Here is a 21,707-nt window from a genome sequence, read left to right on the forward strand (position 1 = left end):
ACGCGAGGCAAACAAACAAACAGATTTCATGTATTATAGTAAGAAGATTATAACATGCATACTGACACAATGTCACCACTTCATTTTTTCAATATTAAAGCTACATTTCTCATGGCACCCCTTGCATTTTTTCTCTGAAGCTATTTTCAAGTCAAAAGTTGAATCTACTGTTTTTCTTAATGACCAAAAACTCCTTATACAACATGTTGTTAGCACCACTGTAACTGCCTCGGGGAACTACACAGTGTGGTAGACTTACGTTAATTTACAATCATCCTTGTAATCTTATTATGCAAATATACAACGAGGATGCTATAAATGTTGATCATTCATTTTATTGACATTTACAAAGGTCAAGCTGAAATAAATCATTAGTAAAAACTGTTCAGAAATGCTACAAAGTTTCAAATGACAAACTAAACACTTATCTGTGGATTTTCTTGTTCAGTTCACTTTTAAGTGCTATAAATGCTTGATTTTTTGCTTTAGTGTTAATCCTTTTAATTATTACAATGCAGGGATTTGTTAGAGGAGCATTCATGACCAACAGTCACCTATTGTTTCTTTTTATTTCAGTGTATTTTACACCCAGTTTCAGGTTAACTATGATAACCTTATTCAGCTCAATAAATAACATTTTTTTTCAACTGTAGACAAGTTAAATGATAATTTCCCTCCTGAAGTGATGACTGTTCTGACTCATCACATTTGAAAGAGGAACATATGAGAGTTTTTATCCCCCAGACAAACTGCAATTGGGGAAGAATGCCCCATCTACGCTTTCATGAAACCAGACTCCCACTCATGCCTCTGCGCACATCCTTAATTCTACAGTTGAACTTCAACTACATCTAACTTCAGCTAATGGGGTTCAAGTTCAAACAAAGAGGAGAGCGAGGATGAGTGTGGTATTTCAAGAACAAGCACCAGAAGAACATGTTTTGACATATTTTGTTGTCTTACTTGGTTGCAAATTCACTAAAGGCCTGACACCCACTCAGCAATTATCAGAATAGCCCGCAGCCAAAGGTAACATTCATGTTGCAATACAAGGCCTTGCCTGTACAGTACAGTATGTCCCCCTGGATAGAATATGGCAAAATGTAATTTTGAAATTATAATTAACGACATTTATGGACAGAATTCTTGATAAAAAAACCCAAAGAAAACAAACAAACAAAACCACAGAAGCACAGCAAACCAAAATAAAATTATGTAACATCCTGTTGATGAACCTCTAAGCACATGCGGATCTTTAGAGCAAATATAGCATAACCACTCAAGTCAGTTCAGCAGCGCAGAGATATTGACGAGTGGAGTTATGTTCCAGAGCTTACAATCAATGGGAATTCTCCAAAGAGAGATCCTCTAGGTCAATTAGTTCAATAAGTAACTCCCTGATGAGTTACATGCTGAAGGTTCAGTAAATGTAAGGGCTTTTTTTTAAACTAAACACACTGTAAAGTTGTGAGAGAGAAGAGCTCTATCTGTGCAGGTGAGAAGCAGTCCTCAGGGAAGGATTTGTAAATGAAACTAAACTTGTGAATACGCCCACACTCAGACAAAGGAGGTCACTCAGGTCTGCTATACAAGCTTACAGTGGCGCATCGGAAATTTACCGCAAGTTATACAACATAAAGCACCGGGACAGACTCTTTGAGGACCGAGCAGCTGTATTTCCATGTATGCATAAAAAGATGCCACTGGAAAAAGGGGAAGTTTTTCAAACGGAAAACAGAAGCAGACTTAGAGAATTAAACAAAAAAAAAAAAATAGAATAAAACTAAATAGGACTCATAAGGAACAATAATAGCGGCTGTCACAATGCAAACAAAACAACCAAAGGTTAAAAAAAAACCTGACAAGTAATGAATAACACATGACAAATCATGATACAAAGTGCCCTCTGATACAACGCTTAAGACACAGACTTTAATCTGTAGAGCAGTGGAGCATTAAATGTGCGATCAGCGAAGTGATATTGCACTTTGGTGAAACATTTCAACTCCACCGGAGGCACAATGAAGTGACAAGGGAGGCTCTTAAGCAACAAACCAACAGTACCAGACTGATTCCTCAGCCAGCGATGACGGGCAACCATGTGTCTTCACTATATGTACGTCAAAGAGCTCAGAGTTTGGAGGAATTTCAAGTACTTGTTCTCAAGGACTGGATGTTTCTGACCACACTTTCATGGAAAAAGCACATCTGGGCTAATGTTTCTTCCTCAGGCTCATCTCTGAGTCAATACCTTGTCTATTGCTCTTTTGGTATTTATGACACATATTGCCAGCAATTTTAATCAAAAGGTTCTCAAGGGGAATGCAATACACAACACCTAAGCACATTTGTACTACAACCTACTGCACAGGTCGCCGCTGCTTACCACAAATTAAAACAACAGTTATTTGCCTTTCAAGCTGGCAGTAAATCAGGATGTGATAGATTTGTTTTTTACCGAATACCACTGGATATTTAAAAAACACACATTCTCCACCCACACTCACTGTTTTGGTTTAAAAGACTCGCTTAAATCTCTCTCAACAGTGCCCTTCATCAGAGCTGGCTTTAATTATACCCACACACTCCTATTAGAAAAAAAAGGAAATTCTGATTCCTATCTTTAATTCCTAATTGTGACCGCTTTGCCCGTGTGTATGGACTGTAAGTGACTTTGCACTTGCAGTCTGCAGAGATTCCGAAAACACAAGCAGTCCTACCAGTTATCTTACACTATGACCATAATTTAAAAGTGATGGTATAATAGAGCGAAGCATCAACAAAGGGAAGAAAGGATCGGAATACTTTTACAAACATTCTTTGTTTTATGAGGCAACCAAGCAAACTAACCCAACACAGATTTCACAATATCATGACCGAAACCAAAACAGCTCTCTTGATTTTCCTCATGTAAAGCAGCATTAGATGCCTCCTCCTCGCCGCGATTATGCCGCGACTGAAGCTGCCGTCACCTTTCGCATACTAACATCAGGCACTTTTGACATACTTGTAATTCTCACTTTGTCACATCTGACAGCAGAGCTATTCCTCTGTTCCTACGCTTGAGGCACGTTTCTGCTCAGAGTCATTTGAGACACATAAACACACAGACAGACACACAAAAACTTTAATGAACAGCAATACTTCAAGCATCTCCATCGCTGCAATCATTAAAAATTACACAATGCGCCCACAGAGCGAGCGAGTGTGTGTGGGTGGACACAGTACACTGTTTTTATTAATCATCAAAACCTCCGTAGGTTGATAGATGATACAAGTGTTAATTAATTTCTCATAAATATACAGGGGAAGATTATCATTGATAAAGTGCAAAACATTTCACACAAAACAATCCAAGAGTGCGGCATTTCATACTAGGTCAACCTCAGGGGGATTTCACATCAGTAACACTGAAATATTTTCATCACCGCTATTGCCTGTTTTTGACTATGAATGCATCTGCAGCATAAGAAGATATTTTAATACTGCTGTGCCTGAGAGCTATTCTGAATTTAATGAGGAGGAATTATTTGGCTTCTTCCTAGGTATGATAATAGTTACACGTTACTGTTATTACAAAAACACATCTGAGCTGTGCCAAGCCTTTAAAAACAACAACAACAAACTCACCTTCCAATTTAACAGAGGGAGAGGAGAGCGAAAGAGATAAAAATCAGTAAACACAGCAAAGCCCAGCAGCAAGAGCAACAATTTCAAATTTTCACTGGTGCTGTGTTTGGTGAGAGTACCTGTATCAGGAACTTGCTCTGACTACTAACACACAGAAAATCACTGTAATACAAGGCTATTAGAGCATGGCCCGAGTAAAAAGCAGGGATTAAGCCGACCTGTTTCTAAAAGAGGTCTAACAACAGTCCCCCTGAGGTACAACCGACTCATCTCCAGGTCCTCGACAGCTTCTTGTAAACAGCTCTTTCTTTCCAACAGCACCTTGATTGACTCTGCTCGAAGCGTTTTTTAAAGAGCAAGCTTGCCCAAATTACACACACAAAGAAGCTTAGCCCATTATTGGTTTTTTTTGATGTCTCTATTTTTGTCTGTGTAAATTTTTTTAAAACCTAATTCAGAGGAGGTGAAAAGAGGTTCACTTATCCTCTCCTTTTTATTAGGATAATAGAAAAATGATTTAAATTAACAACATTAAATTGGAGACAATGTCAATATTATTATCTATGTAAAATATTCACTCTTCGAGGGAAATATCCAACTCCTTAGCTTCTAAGTGCTCAGCTATGTTTGCCATTTAGTGGGAAATTAGTAGAATAAAGTGAGTGCACAGACACAACTCATAGGGCTGGGTGGGTCATTCCTGGTAATCCCCTTCATATTTCACACAGCCAGTTGAATAAATGTTAACATGGAAATCTTTTTTTTTTTATTGGCGAAGCAAGTCAAACACATGTGTACTGACCAAACACTGACAGTTGTTATTATATATGAAATGTAAAAAGCTAGAAGGAACAAACAAAAACAGCCATTTCGTTCATTTCATTATCTTGTTCATATCTTTAGAATCTATACTTAAAGAAAAACTAAAAGAGAAGTCAGGGACGAGTTTTAAACAGGTCCGGGCGGAAACGACGTAGGGAGGAGATGAATGGAGGCTTCTAAGAACTGAAGTTTTTATTTTCTTTGCACGTTATTGATAATGACAACTATTTACAGACCATAAAGTAATTAAGACAATTTACAAATAAAAAAGGGCGTGTGGGTTGTTGAACCTGTCGGAATTGGGTGTACTGTATACTGTGACTTATTTTGCTGTTGTGAGTCAACATTAACGCAACAACCTAAGCCCCAAAACAAGTTTTCACTGGAACTTATCCTACAGTTGGTCTGCCAATTATCCCAAGGATACACAGCCATGGCTGGAAGACTCCCAGTTCAGAGTATTTTTCATACTTTTAATTTTTCTGTGTTGTTATGGGCTGGGGAGCAACACCCAGCTACCTGCATGGTTTGGTACCACTAGTGGTCAGAGAAAAATCTAACTTGCTCTCTCTAATGTGCGCTTAATGTTAGTGCGATTATGTTAATATATTCACAATGCAAAGATGGGAATCCGTGTGAGATTTTTACCAGACCTCCTCTTCGTTTCCAACAACTCTGACATCCCGTTCCAGTCTATTCCCCCAATCCTATCATTTCCTATACAAACACCGCATTATATCGGCTACAGTCTGTTTTTATTTCCCTCAAAGACGATTCCCCTTAGCTAGCTGACTGACAGCTGTGTGTGTATGCATCATTATCTCCTTCACAGAGCCTGTCTGTTGCCATAGCCTGTGGCAGACCTCAATCACACAGTATTAGAAATGACTTCGGTTTCTGCAGAGTGCCCTGCTTTTGCCTGCTGCAGGTGAGCCACACATTATATGAGCCAGCCAGATATAAGTGAACTAGAATATCTGTAACTACAAACGTGTTAAATCAGATACTTGTGTTTATCTGATTTAGCCAGCAGAACATGACAAGACATAATCAGATGCTGATAATATTCCTGTTCCTGGAAGTAGAGGTTATGGAGGCCAATTAAATGGAAGAGAAAATTAGAAATAAAATGTTCTATGAAGCATCCTACACCTACCGAGAAGCAGATCGGGTCTGCGTGTTTTATCAAAAAGAAACAGTTGTCATCTTTTTGTCACATAAACTCATTTTTTAAAATTGTCTATGTAGGTGCAATTTACTAAAAGCTTAAAAGGAAGAGTGCAGTGTTTAATCTGAATTTAGCTGATGTTTTAAATGCTGGTCAGGTCTGCAGTGTTAGTCTGTGGTTTCAGCATACAGTCAGGTAATAAGATCCACAACAGAGGGCCTATGCTAATGCCTTTTTAGACAGTGCACAGTAGATAAATCATGTTTATAGATTGATATCCTCCTCTATGGCCTCTGTGAATATAACAAGATTGCCTCCAATTGCATCTAAATATGAGCTTTACGCATACAAACACACTGCATAATAAAATACCGCGCACACAGATATGGAATAAAGAGTCTCGCTTGCCATTTCAAACTACAGCCCACCACACTGGCTATTATCTGGTGTTTATTTTCTAATATGTGACTATACTGTAAAATGCTCTTTCTTTCTGTTAATCCTGACAATTTGTCAAATTTAAATCCAGCAGCAGTGCGCAGAACACATCAATTGAAAGTTAAATTAATTTTGTCCCCCCCTCCTTCTGCTGCCTGTTTTTGACTTTCTCCCACTCTCCTGCTTCTCCTATCTATTTCTCTTTCCTTTCTCTAATAAGTATGTGAGCGGTGGCAAATGTAATTACAAAGGGGTGGGGTTGGGAGGGGGTGCGTGTGTGTGTGTGGTGGTGGTGGTGGTGGGGGGGGGGGGGGGGGGGGGCTGCTATGCATACACAACAAAACGCAACATTAAAAAGCTATTATCAGAAAAAAGAACATTTTGGCAGATATATGGCGGGGGGGCAGATCTCGCCATATGTTTGCGGAGATGGGGACAACAAGTCAGGTAGTAATTATCAATCATCATCAGGAGAAACTGTCAAAAACGCTAGGCCGGGCACGCTCTGACTAGTGTTGCCATGGAGACAAGCCCACATCCCTCTAAGTGTGTGTTTACCAGGACATTAAAAATACTCTCCCATATTTTTATCTCACACTTATAAAATCATGTAAATCGTTCTCTTGGCCTGCAGAGTCATGAGGGCTCAGTGTGTGTGTGTGTGTGTGTGTGTGTGTGTGTGTGTGTGTGTGTGTGTGTGTGTGTGTGTGTGTGTGTGTGTGTTAAAGATTTCCTGACAAGTCTCAGGAGATTTTTAAGGGATAAAACTGAGGAAAAATAATTCAGTTAAGGTTAGGGGTTTTGGTGGTACACCAATTTCCCTGTCTTGGGTTTTGGCATTTTAGGGGTTACAATTAGCAGATGTAAATGGAATATTCTCACCATAGTAATGAAAAAAGAAAGTGTGTGTATGTGTATGTGTATTTGCCAGTAATGAGCTCATTTTTGCAACCATACTGTTGCTGTACACAGACTCTCTATTCAGACTGTCACTATTCATATTCCTCAGCCTAGCAGAGAGGACATTCTCTCTGACTTTGTCAGTTTAAATTTTACATATTTCATTCTCTCTTTTGCATAGCCTACTTCAGTCCCCCCCCCCTTTACATGCACTGCATGCCTTTAAATCAAATGTCACTACTTGCTACACAGGCTATTCATTCCCAGAACAGTGCAAGTGTGACTTTTCGCAGAATCACACATGAGGAATGTTTCTGGAGCGTTTCCAAGCATTTCTATCGACAGTGGTTCCTTCAGATGACACTTTTCATGTGAACTCAATCCATTACCCTTTAGAAATCGGGATTTATTTTCACTTAAAGCCAGCTCTGAAAATTAAATACATAAGCAAGTAAACATAAAAGCAATTTAGGGGAAACTGGTGTAAGTGCATCGTGAATTTTCCTGCTTTATTATGGCAGTCATTTTGAAAAAAAAGGAGTAGTGTTCTTAATTCATTATTTGTGCGCCGTTGTGCATGCTCCCCCTGGGGAGAAGCAACATTACTCTTTCATCAGATCAAATGAAGCGAAGCCGTGCCGTTCCAGGAAGAGCCAATTAAACAGTTCAAAGAAGTTTATTATTGCGATGGATTATGAAATCATTCTCATCGGATTCATTGGGGTGTGTGTTTCAACAGGGGTGTGAATGTGTGTACTTTAGCACTGCGCAAACTCATAAAGGCTGTCGACTCAAGCTTTCCATTTACAAAGTAAATAGGGAATTATGTTACAGTGTTACATGTTTTACAAGGGAAATCTCACAAACTTAATTTATAGTCAAAATAAGCCGTAATTACAGGAAGAAACTCTTTCCTTCTCGTTTCTTCCTTCACTCTTTCCTTTTTCTCTTTCATTTTATCCACCTCATGTGATTGCCTCATGATGGCAGCGTCACCTGTTAAGTACTTATTAACAGTGGGTTTAATCTTAACCCAGCGCCCCTGACTGACACATATGCTGAGGAATGCAATGACCTCTGACCCCGGTGAACCAAATAATTTGATTTATCTCAAGACCCATATGCACAGTATAAATTTTATGCATGGTATATATTAAAAAAAAGAACTGATACTGGCTCAAATCCAGCAAGGCACAATGTCTTTCTGGTCTCTCTGTGTTGATTTAAACTGTAATAAGTCATAACGCAGTTTTTCTGTCAGGACAAAAACACTACAGCACAATAAAAGCTGTAAATATCTGACAAGTGAACATGTCACCTCAGCTTTTTACTGTGCCAAAGTGTTGGCAAGAGCTCTTAATGGCCATTGTTCCAGGAGAGGAAATTAAAAAATAAATCCCTTTTTGCAAAGAAATGTTAAGAGGACGCAGAGGGACTGCCCCAAATACACACACCCCTGTTGTTCCAAGAGTGGCAAATGTAAAACAGAGTCAAAGTTACATAATGTGGAGGATTTGCTAAAAACGGGATAACGTTCAAACGCTTCCACATCATTGATACTGACAGACTGCAGCAACAACTCAGTAGGAGTGGGGCTCTAAAAAAAAAAAATACAGTATTTCAATTTGGCTTTTGGAGGGAGGGAGAGGGAGATAGACAGAGGGAGGGAAGGGGGGGAGGGAGAGAGAAAGAGAGGGAGAGATGAAAGGGAGCAGTGGATAAGCTTCAAGGCTTATCCTATTCATTACTGGAGGAAAAAAAAATCGTAGCATCGACCTATAAATAAATGAATGCCAGGATAAACACGAAGCCCATACATCAATAAAACATATGTATTCTAATAGATCACGCTCTAGTTACACTTGATGGGATCGAGTCAGCCAATGAGCCCAATCATAGGGACTTTATCATTCTGCAAAGCTACGCAGCATTAGGCCGTGGTGATTATAAATAATCATCATTCTCATAACAAAATAGACCAATAGATACTTTCATCTTTGTTCTCTTTTTCTTTTCCTTGTTTATATGCTACTGTGTTTAAGGCATTCAAATTAATTCTCAAATCTACAAACAAACAAACAAACAAACAAAGAAAAGGAAAACAGGACAAGTTATCGCCTCTCTTTGTATTTTCTTTTTAGTAAATAGTTGCATATTCATAAGAAAAAAAATTAACACATTTGTAAACAAATGTCTAAAACTGCAGCCAGCACCGCCTCTGTTTAAGCACTCTCCTTTCCAAGAAACATCTGGGTCACTTTGAACAAAAAAAAGAAAAGAAAAAAAATCTGGAAACATCAATCACATTCACCGCATAGTGTATAATCCTCACTTTGCTGCTGTCGTGTATCAGCGGTGCAACAATGATTTTTGACGTCACTAAAAGTTACACAAGCCTTTGTTAGGGAAACAGCCGGCAACAAGTCTCCACCTACACAGAGATATTGAACACTTAAACCTGACTAAAAGGCTGCATTCAGGACGTGTTTCCACACCGGAGCCTGACTCTGTAAACAGCGTTTTCAGTTACACGTATGAGTCAGACTTGCTCACCCCAGGTTGCAACATGCTATTCTGTACATTTATATTAGGGAATTTCAGAAGTTGTATCACATCTCACATCTGGCGTTTATGAAAATCTGACTCTCAGTGTGTTGTTTTTATCACATTTAACTCACAATAAACCGATTTATCAATTGAGCCATTACGAATGAGGTCAAGCTAACCTCCTCAGCTCAAGTGTAACGTAATACATAAAAAGCATTGCATTTTATTTAAGAAAAAAAAGTTAAAAATAAATCGTTTATAAACTTAGAAGAGCTCGAGGAGGTGCTTTTTCATGTGTGCATTAAATATAATTTATTTACCAGATTTTTCCCTTTAATTCCTGGAAGCTGTCAACATGAAGACAATTGCACATACATGTTGCAACATACTTGTTATTGGCAATCATTTGCACTGAGCATTTCATCACTTTATTATTATTTTTTCCACTGTTAACATCTTGTGGTTCTGCTATTACAAGTAGGAGCCAGTCTGAAGTCATTCTTTTGTGATGCGTTCAAAGACGCTACGACATCCAATGTGTAAGACTCTGCCCCCTCTTAAAACACTCCATTCAAAAATTACAATGTGCTGACAGGAAAAGTTCACCTGGAAAAAACCGCAGAGGGAAAAGCATAATAAGAACTTAGACTGATTTAAAATAGTTTAAGGCGGGTTAACTTTGAAATCTTGGATGTCAGAGTTTCCATAAATGCAGCAAAAAGGGGAGATTTCCAGACAATCACTCCTTGCAGCTGCAATAACATGTGATGACAGCATGAAAATGAGATGGTGACTAAATATTTCACTATAGGATCAACTGCATAAAAGAAATTTTATGCTTCTACAAACCAATTTTCATTGTCACTGCATTGAAATCAAATTTATGTTTTGTCAGTATATGTCTGTTGATACAGACCTCATATTTCATGACAGATTAACAGCTTACGAGGATTTCCGCTGAAATGATAGCAGCCCTTTGCTGTTTATCAACCATTCAGCATTTGATTGATGTGCATTTCTATCATCTTTGTGGAAAATTACTGACTACATTAAAATATAAGCATTCAACTATGAGGAGCAGGTGACAGTTTCCCACTCATTATGCGTAAATCTTCACCACATATAAGAGCCAGAAGTAGCATGAGTGTAGGGGCAAACCCAGGGCACAAAACAAGAACCGCCCCCATGCTCAGTGGTTATGATGTGCTTTGAACTATATGTCATTGATGCACTCAAAAATGAAGCAAATGAATTGGTATAATGCTGAAGTAAGACATGAATGTCCTTTTTTCTCCAAATATCCTCCATCAGCTCCTTCGCTGACAAACCTTTTGCACTGGAAATAAAAGCTAAGCTTGTTCCCCAAAGCTACTTATTTATCTATGTTACATTTTGCTATTAATAGATAAGTAGTAATGCAAAGCCATATATGTAGAGCTGCTGTGTTGCTGATGACATAAGAGGGATAATACAAAACAATTGTGCCTTACACGATAGAGAAGTGCTAATGCTACCGATGCCAGCGGAGGAAAGTGGTTTTATTTAAAATAGCACAGTGGCATTTATTCTGCCGTGCATACCATACACATTAGATACGATGAAACACAAGCCTAGTATATATTAAAGCTATATGTGAGTAATTTAGGTGCTAATAAAGTAAAAATATACAACTTTCACATCTTACACAAGGACATTGCAATGTGCGTTGTCATGTGTAAGTGATCTTTCACCAGATGTTCACTTTGTTTTTATATACAGTTCATGTCCTGATTATGAAATGTGACTATACAGCCACAGCATGTCCTCTGTCCTCCTCTAAAATCCTCCTCTACGGCCTCTGTATACCATGACATATGGACAATGAAAAATTCATGGGCCGTGGTTAACACAAATCTGCAGAGGAGATAGCAAAACATGAGCTTAGCAAGCAATTTGCCTATTACATTGACAGACGGAGCTGTCGTGGGACGATATTGGCATATGCATATTTCATCTAATCAGATTTCATGTTTAAAGAGCAGCGAGAAAGTGGTTCAAGTTGTGGAAACAATGACATCATGCTGTATGTTCATCTAGTGACCCAGCCCAATCAAGCTAGAAGGACTCAATGTTTTCAAAGATTGTATCTCAAAAAGCACAGGTTCAGGATTTTAGGCTGTTTACTTACTATAGATTCACTCATTTTTTTCCCTCCGTGTATGTCAGCATCAGTTCAGTTCAAATGTTTCTTTTGTTCCTGTCAAACACAGACACCACTGACTCTGACATGCAGAAAAACCTCTTAAAAGCACACAAAGCTCAACTAAATTCAGCCACAGATGCATTAAACCAGCGCTCATGCACCGCAGTACAAAAATAGATTGTAAAATATTGTGTGTGATTGGTGCATCTGGACAGCATTAATATATTGAAGCAATAAATTGTTTTTTTATACTCCTCCCACCCTGGAGGATTACAAAAAAAGAAAAAGGGATTCCAAAGGATTGCAATGAAAATGTTTCTTTTTGATAAAAATCAAATCAGCAATGACTGAGATGTATTTCAAAGAAAAACAAAGCTGATAATAAAATATATAGATTCTGTGCCAAGACCTGGAGCATATAGGATAAATGTGAGCAAGCCAGAGAAGGAGGAGGAAGAGGGTAACTCCTCTCAACTGCTTTGCCTCAAAAAAGTGATTGCCTCACTAACTCTCAGAATACTGTTGATTTAAGCAATGTGCACACCAGGAGTGTTAGGTTTCTGGAGGTGGGTGGGGGTTGGGGGGGGGGGGTGGAGAAGGGAGCGGAGAGGAAGGTCAGCAGTTTGGAAGCATAACTTGAGAATCCGAGAAACCGGGAAAAAATGGTGCTTGTAATATTTTCCAAAACAGACGGCCATCTTGTTTAAATATATCATATACAGCACCTCTAGGTTGAGTTTACAAATGTTTATGTTATTGCCTTGTAGCACATACTGCGTCCCTGCCAAATTAATGTGAGTAATACTCAACATAACCAGGACAGCTAATAACAAATACCTGACCCTTGTCATCTGTCATTCAGCGCTATTTATGGCTTTTTCTCAAGGCATTTTATTCCAGCACAGTCTGTCATTACTCTTAGCTTTATATAAGAGATCGTTTTTCTTTGAGTGTGTCAGTAAGCACACAATAAGTAAAAATATCTGCACTGGCAACGTTTAATGCATAACTTAAATTTCCTGTCGTACGACTGTGCAGTGTTAATATTACATTCCTCCTGGCAAGAAATTAAATTGGGGACACAAAGTAGCATGGGTATAATCAATCCACGTTGGCAGAGAATGCATGATAATTATAAACAAAATCTGTGTCATTCCCCACGAGGAAAGCAGCTGCAGGGGTGACAGGCGATGCTGAACATGAATATGGATCACAGGACTAAAGATCTGGTAACTGACGCAACCCCGGTTTTGCTCGAGCTGGCTCAAAAGCAGGGACGCTGGTAGTGACGTGGATGAAAAAAAAAAACACGAGCTTGGATTGAGTCCGATGAAGAACGTTTCTGATTAATGTCGTTAATACACCAGGAATAACTCTGCACCATCTCCGCACCTTAGTGAACTCCAAGCAAACGCAGAAGAAATGAAAGCCATTATATAGACAACAGCAGCCCAAGTACGCTAATGTTTCATTATCATCTCTTTAAATGCAGATAAATGAGAATGAGAGTGCACTGAACATGCTCAAATAAAACGACATATGCTGCTTATTAAATAATCATCCCCTACATGATTATGTTGTACATGCACATATTGTAGTGCTCTGTTGAATCCGTAACCAGGATGCCAAGAATAGACTGGATTTCACCACCATCTGACGGCTGCATTTCACACACTTCTATACCAAAAGGCTCAGTTAAACTCTTTTTTTTTGCCCTCTCGTCTTCTTTACCTCCTGAGGTAGCTTGACACACTTTCATGAATTAGCCTAGACAAGATGGACAGCTATTACAGCTGCCACAGCAGATTTAGCTGAATCCAAAAGGTCAGAATTAGCATTGAGAGAAGCACAGGAAGAAAAAGTCCTAAAATTGTTCCCCGGATCAATTTCTAACATTTTAATATTTCACAGCAGCACAGTATTCCTTCTTACGTGTCCACTGTGCTAGTATTTATCGTAATAAAGGTGGATTTAATATGGCGTTTATAGCTGCTTTTTCATATGGAGCCTATAAATGGGAGAAGAACTTTACTCAGCAGCTGTGTATATGTGCAAAAACCCATGCGTGTGTGTTTAGGCCTACAAGTAAGACACCCTTGAGGCTTTAACTCACCTGCCAGAGTGAAGAAAATTACTTAGCTCTGCTGTTTTGAAACAAATCACAATCAAGTCTCCTAGCAGCAATTCCAGCAGAAATAAAGCTCTGCTTCAAAACTAGTAAACCCTTAAGTGAAGAACATTAGAAATCTGGTTGCCTTAGTCAAAAAAATAGTGGAATTCCTTTAGGCTATGAAAATAAACCTTTAGCTTAAATGTGGCTCACAGAGGAATGGTATTATTGAGCCAAGTGAATGAGCAACAGCCGCCACAGGATGTTAGCGTTACTATTCATAACTTATTTTTCCTATGCCTAAAACCGTTTTCCCTTCTGGTCTCACCTCTGCTGCTCTCTTAAAATGCAATTACCTACTGGCAAATTTACAGGAAAAGAAAAACAATGACTTTTGACCAGAGGAGTCGTTAATGTGAATGTCAAACCGATGCTGCACAAGAACCCGCTGAGCAACCGAGCAGAGGAAATATATAGAGAGAGATGAATCACTTTAATCCTTTGTTTTAGACCAACTCTGGGTTTAATACATGGATTCAAGAGAGGCAAGGAAAGCGGATTGAATGGCAGACAGACATGTTCCAGCACTTCAAGACTCTTCTCCGGAAACGCTGAATGCTTTCCATAGGTGTGACTGATGAGGATGTTTGAACAGTAGACACTAAATAAACGCAAATATACTGAAAATATGTCAGAAAGCAAAAGGTGATTCCTGATTCCTCTCTTGGTTCTAATTATGTAACGTAAACTAAAAAAGCATTGATCAAAAGTACATTTGGTTTCAAAGTAAAGGGCAAACACAGGAAACAAACAAGGGAGTGACGTGTTATGAAGACAAATCACAGCTTTGAAAAACATAAAACGTTATTATTTTTATATTTATTTAATTATAAACCAAGTCAGGTAACAGGTATAATAAAAGGTGTTGAAAAACTTTTTTTGGTATCAATATCAATCCAATCCTCTCTTAAACAACTAAGCTTTTAGTGATATATTAGTGGATACAGCATACTATGTGACGAATACGCCCTAACAGCAGGGATCTCGGTTATGCAACACAATTTCTGTCATTTAACTTTTTTAGCTTTTTTAGGGAACTTTTAGTATAATTTCTGATTTGTCAGCACCATTCAAACATTCATACTCTTATATATTCATTGCATAATAAACTGCACAGTTGCACTCGTCTGTTTTGCTTTTTCCTCCTCAAGCATAACTCCACAAACCTGACAAGATGACAGCATCGGTGACAGGCCTCACTCATGTTCTTGCTAACATTTACTCGACTTACACGGCTCTGGTGATTGCTCTCTTTATGGCACGTCACTCAAAGCGTTGTTAAGCATTTGCTCGACAGTTTAGGCAAATGGGCTGCGTTTAACTGTTTGTTTGTCTTTTTATTTGATATTCACTCCAGTGAACTAAATAAAATCTAGTTATTTAAAAGTTAAATAGCATTCCAGTGTCCTAACACGTCGTACTATGTGAGAGAAAGAGATCTGAATCAATGCAGCAGAGCCGAAGGTGCGGTCTTATTCTCCTTTGTGCCAAAATCTGGCACCGACATTACCCGCATTCAAATTAGCCACTGACAGTTTGGAAATGTGGGTCTGTTATGTTAATGGCAGTTAGCGTCATGAAGCAAATTCACAGAAAGATAAGCTCAGTTTGTTTTAACTCCACGCCCCCAGATGTGCTTTTGTCACTTTCAAAATTCACATTCAACAAGTCAACTGAAGTGATTTCACTTTAATGTTCAAACTCAGCCTATTGAAAAATTCCTTGTCAGAAAGCCAAGCAGGGCTGTTTTTCTCAGCTCCTATATTTTTTTCACAGCACAACAGTATTTGGCATGGGAACCAGAATAATTCACTGGCTCTGTTTTTCTTTGTCCTCTGATGGACTTCGTTTTGATAGGCAGCCCTTAACAAGTGAAAATATTAAATGAACTAAAGTACTTTTTCACCATTTCACAATTTTCACACAATGGAACTAAATTACTTGGCCCAAAATGCCAATTTCCCACTAAAAGCAGACTTGAACAAATGGTCTAGGTAACCAAAATGACATAATTGGGAGTTTGAGATGAACCGTACTGTGAGAATGAGTTTTAAGAGCATGCGTATGTTCAAAGATCAGGACATGATGAGTTTGATGTTTCATGGGCCAACACTCAAAGTTCCATAAACTGGCACTATAATAGCTGCTGGCATTCAAGATGAGCTAATATGATAATGTATCTAAAGGCTACAATCAAATCTCCAGCTGCCACACTCACCAAACTCGTCGCAGATGCTCTCATTCTGCAGCAGGGTGGGGTGTTCGAAGGTGTCCCGGCAGTACAGGATCCTCGTGCTTCCATCCAACGCAGCAATGCCGCCCAGCGCCAGCACCGTGTGGTCTATGAGCAGAGAGGACGGCTGCTCTCTGAGCCGTGCCAAAACGGAACGGTAACGACAATACTGAGGGTAACTGAGGACTAAAACCTTGCGCCCATCTTCTTCCTGGCCTGGAAAACACAACAAAAAGGCACGGAGTTAGAAGGGCCACAGAGGTTACACATACTTTAATTTGACATTGAACTGTAACTGTTTTGCTTTTTTCAAGTGCCCCTCTAAGAGTTGTAGAGAAGGGCAGCACTTAATTTTTACAGAACACATCCACTCTTCCATTTCTCTTCGGCTTTTATGATTTCATTCTAGCTCATCGATCATTATTCGGCTACTTTTATATTCAAGCACATCTACTGCCAGTGTGCTGTGAATATGAAATTATCTGTAATCTCAGACTTTGTCCTAATGAAATTTTATTTGATTCACAATAAAACCAAGGAGGATCAATATGTAAACCAGCAGAACAAACTTAATACTTTATTTTGTTTCAAGAATTTGTGAAAGGTGCCACATCTGCACTGTTTTCAGACGGACAGGTGTCCCTTGCGAGCTGGTATCTCATCACAGGGATTTCGCTGTGTGTATCAGGAAATGCATCGAATTAAGGAAGCAAGATTCTCTAACGCTGCTGTTTCATTGTGATTTTAAATAGTCTTCATGAAAGTTTCACATCCTTTCCTTGTAGTAATAATACACTTCAGCAAACTGACAGGATGACTTTCATGAGTGCAAACATATGACGTTGCCGGGCGGCATGTTCGAAATGCATGACATGCATAGCTGCTTGGGTGACAAGAGGAATGTCAAAACAACTCCAGATGCCTTCTTTTAACAAGCAAGTTCAAGGATGGGAATTCTCAAACAGCAATTTAAACAAGGCTGGTGTGAATCAGTGTTTGCAGGTATCTGTGTACAGCCACTTGCTGATAAATGTGAATTTGTTATTTATATAACAATCTCAAAAAAAAAAAAAATCACGGTTTGTCGCCTTGCTTCAAAAGCTACACTCACTGTTTCACACAGGTAATAGCAAACCCTCCCACTGGAGCCAGACTTTACTTTTGTGTGATTAACATTCCATTTACAGTGTGTAAGTTTGACTAATGCATTATCACCTGTGACAACTGACTGGCAGAGAAACCTCTACTGTTATTTGGAGAACCTCAGGACAGGAAGTGCACACTGAGCTGATACAATAAACTGCCATAAATCCCAGGAAGATATGCTGATAGACAGTCGGACAGTTAATATTATACTGGCACCGTGTAAGAAGCTAACCAAGAGACTAGCCTGCTTTTAACTTTCGACTTCTGACAATGGTGCTAGATGATTGTTAAAGGCTTAACAGAGGTTTCACAATTCACCCTGAGGGTGCATGACTGTGCGTATGCAATTTCAGTGCAGCCCATCAAAAAGTTGTTTAAATATTCAAGTCTCGACCTGAGCGCCGGGGCAACAGACAGAATGCCATTCCCAGCTAATAAAATACCATAAAGACACCGTTGAACAAAAACAACTGAAAGTGTACAATGACACAGAAAGATAAAAATGTAACATAAAGTCATACGAATACAGAGCTCCGTGTCAGAAAGATGACAACTTATTACAGGAAAAGGAAACCACTAGAACCACATATATATGTAGGGTTTGATATGATGTGCTCTGAAACGTGCACTGAGTTTTATTTATATTTGTTATGTGTTTATGGCCTTTCTCCTTCATAATGATGCCTGAGTAATCGCTTATATGTTGATGTTATGCAACTAGGGTGTTGAGGTTACAGGTTACTGACAGTGATTAAAATGACAGTTTTAATGTTTAATTAGAACAGAATGTATCTCCTGCCACCCACATATCAGATATATGATAATCCTTAACTAATTACATGCCCGGTTAATGTTTATTCAGCAGGAGAGGGTTAAGGAAGGCACTTCAGTAAAGAAATATTGCTGTAAATATCGGCCAAGCTGAAGCCATGAGAGAAGCATTTCCTGCTTTTTAAAAACGTATATATATCTTGTGTTTCCTGTTGGACTACTTCGCAGAAACTGCATGCTCTAGTAAATCTGTCATGAGAACCTACTCCTTTACAAACAACAAATGGAAATGATCTGAATATACACAGAAGCTCTGGCACTGAATCAACTACTTTGTGTAATATAACATCATCAGGGCTGACCACGGACATGCAAATGTTTTCGGTGGACTGCATGCACAGTACTAGTAATTGCAACAAAACATTTGGGCACGAGTGTTGCTCTCTTTCACCAGAATAAACAGGTGCTATGAAGTGTGCTCAGTGCACATGACACACTGGAAACAACTCCTTGGCACTCCAAGCGCCGGCAGTGGTTTTAGATGCAACTATCAACAGTACTATCAGAGCAAGTCCATACAAAATATTTTTTATTTTTATGAATAAACTGGAGAATTCTTTTTACACAAAGGCTGCCTGCCAGATCTGAAAAAGAAAGTCAGCCACATCAGCAATAAATCTGTAAAGTTATATTGCGTGTACCATTATGGGGGGGGGGGGGGGGGGGGGGGGCTACTTAAAAAAGCAACAAAAAAGAATAGCTAAGAGTAGGTTAAAATGAATGTCAACCTGAATGTGAAATGACTCACTTTAATCTCTGTAAACCGAACTTTAAGCTAGCTCTTGTGAAGTCTGAGCTTGCACAACACTGAACTTCATACGCGGTTTTCTGTTCCAAACAATGAACTAGGTATGCCAATTATAGCCACTTTCATTTCAACTTTTCAAATGCCAAAGTATACATTTTCTAATGTCCTCATTTTTTCTGAACAGCAGAGCTAAATAAAGCTAAATGAATTACCCTGCTACCACAAAACGAGCAAATTCAAGAAACTGCAACTGCTGAATTTTCACTCACTTGGTGTAACAGTAGCGTTTAGAAAAACAGTAAAACTGATTATAACTAACAATTTCAACTCTAAGATAATATGACAAATGAATATGAGGTAATGTTAAATTGATAATTTCAATAAGTCCAGGGTGTACCCGCCTCTTGACCCATCAGAGTTGGGATAGCTGGCAGACCGTGAGTAATTGCATAAGCGTGAAAAAATGGAGGCATAGTAAAAGCTCACGTGTTGTAACCCTGTAATTATAGAGTACAATCATAAAAAAATGACCTAGAACAAAGAACAATACTAGATAATGATCTGACATAAGCCAATCATAAAGCACACAGATAATATGCAAGTGCTTTGTTTCTTAAAAGCAAACACAATTCTGTAAACGTCAGATTTTTCCGACTCACTCATTTTAATAGGCTGTTGTTTGCAGTAAGGTCTTAATACTATTCTAGCTTACTAACCAGACTACAAGGTTCCACAGCTGATGAAGTAGAGTCAAGCAGTTTGAAACACGATTTTTATATGAATTATTAACCACCCTGTCTACTTTTACAAAGCCCTTGGACATGACATTCATGGGAATTTCTGCTGGTGAGTTAATATTTCAGGGGGAGGCTAACTAGCAAGCTTTTCACCTTGCCTTGCTACAGACAGTTTTAAACAGATTTTAAAAATGCATTTTCCCTTTTGTGGTGGTATTTTCTGAAGCTGCAGGCTGATAAAAATCACTGAAATGTGCAGCAGAAGCAGGACAGGAAGGACTATTCATAACATATTTACAACAGCTGCATTCCCAACAATTAGCGTAATTAGTTCCACTGTACTCCAACATGCGGACCACCTCAAAAGAAATTATTAAAACCATTCAGCCACTCCACTCACACATATATTCACATGCTACAAAGTCGCTACAAAGCCCACAAATGTATGAACACACATTTTACTGCATACATATCCCACAGCAGTCACACACATTTATCCAAGATTGCGGCATTTGTCATTCGCAATTACAGCTCAGAGGTAGAGCAGGCTTTGTTTCCAAATGTCAGGGATTTTATTGTAAGCGGTCACCGTCAGAGCTGCTCTTTCTCCCGAGGACCCTCACAGCATTTCACTTGATTAGATTCAATTTGGAGTGAGAGCCGCAGGGCATTAATAACTGTACAAAGGTGTTGTAAAGTATGCATGTCAGTGTGCGCGCGCGTGTTGGTGCGTATAATGCACATTGAGTGCAAACACACTTTAAAAATTCCTTTTGTTCTTGCAGCCCGACCTTTCAAAATAAAGGACGTCCTTATCTTAATGTAAGCGTCCTAATTGGTTGGGGCTGTGGCTGTATCACTGGAGAGCTGAAGACACTGTGAGAACATTATGCAATTTGTTTCTCTCTCTGAGGACCTCTTTTCTATTTTCTCTTTCTGTCTCTCTGTCCTTTCCTAGTGGTAGTATGGCGTGTTGATCAAACAGCTGCGGTGCGGCAGATTATTTTCAGAACATGCTGTAAAGCTTCTGACCTCATAAACTACAATAGTGTCAGGGTCATAACTGCTCTGTAGGACAGCTGATAATATAACCACTCAGTCAGAGCAGCACAAAATAAATTCCAATACTTTACAGTACACAGTAAAGTGAAAAGGAATACTAATCATTAAATATTACATCCCCTGTGGTGCTTTTAAAACACGTATTACACTTAAAGGGGCACTCAGCTTATTTTCACCTCCCTGTAGCCTGCTGTATCATCTGCTGTGACTCTGGAGGAGCTTTCTAAAGTTTCAAAATATAATGCTGATGATGTCATCGTGCTAGCATTAACGTTATCTAAGCTTGGACCAGCACTTTTCAAATATATAACTGAAAAAGTGCGGCATATAAAAGATGTGGGGGTAAACAAGCCAAGAAGGCCCTAATCAGAGAGGCTATTGAGTTGCATTACTGGAGCTCAACTCATAGCGAGGAATAAAAGGCAGAATATTTTGGCATCTCATGCTTGAATTATGACTTATCTGGTTGGCTATTGTTTCCAATGTGGAGTCAGTGTTAGTCGGTACAGTCACCACTACTTAAGAAATATGTCTGGTCTCCCTTTTCCATCCACCGGAATGCTGCACAATCAGATAAAATCTACCATCTCCACTCCCCGCATCCCTGCTGTTATCGCTGGATTTGAGCTGATTCTCAGTCTTGTGATCACTTTGCATGCGAGGCCCATTTCTATTACTTATGAATGTATATATTCTAAGTAGCACATCTCTTCATGTTACTATTTGATGGATAGGAATCCTTTAGTGTACATAATACCTTTGCATAGTGCTATATACCAAATATAATCAAAGGAATTCACTATATATATATAGATATATATATCTATATATATATATATCTATAGATATATATATATATCTATATATAATATATATATATATATATATATATATATATATATATATATATTAGGGGTGCAATGATACACAAAATTCACGGTTCGGTTCGATACTTTGGTGTCACGGTTCGATATTTTTTCGATACAAAAAAAAATGTTCATGCCTTTTTAATTTGTCATTTATTAAAATTATAAATATATATTTTAACACAAAAGTACAGTTTTTAAATTTAACCCTAACCCTTGTGCGTGTT

At 38.7% G+C, this 21,707-nt stretch overlaps 1 protein-coding gene across 1 annotated transcript in view; it reads right to left on the reverse strand.

Annotated features, from left to right (window-relative positions):
* Positions 1-21,707, reverse strand: part of arid5b (AT-rich interaction domain 5B) — a 78,136-nt gene that overhangs the window by 26,539 nt on the left and 29,890 nt on the right. Inside the window, exon 4 of the mRNA XM_085427614.1 lies at positions 16,076-16,306. Coding sequence (XP_085283740.1) covers positions 16,076-16,306 — 231 coding nt within the window. The remainder of the gene's footprint in view (positions 1-16,075; positions 16,307-21,707) is intronic.

Source organism: Rhamphochromis longiceps, linkage group LG13 (assembly GCF_057381845.1).
Source record: "Rhamphochromis longiceps isolate RC_006_pf linkage group LG13, R_longiceps_female_GT1.1, whole genome shotgun sequence".
Classification (NCBI taxonomy): Eukaryota; Metazoa; Chordata; class Actinopteri; order Cichliformes; family Cichlidae; genus Rhamphochromis; species Rhamphochromis longiceps.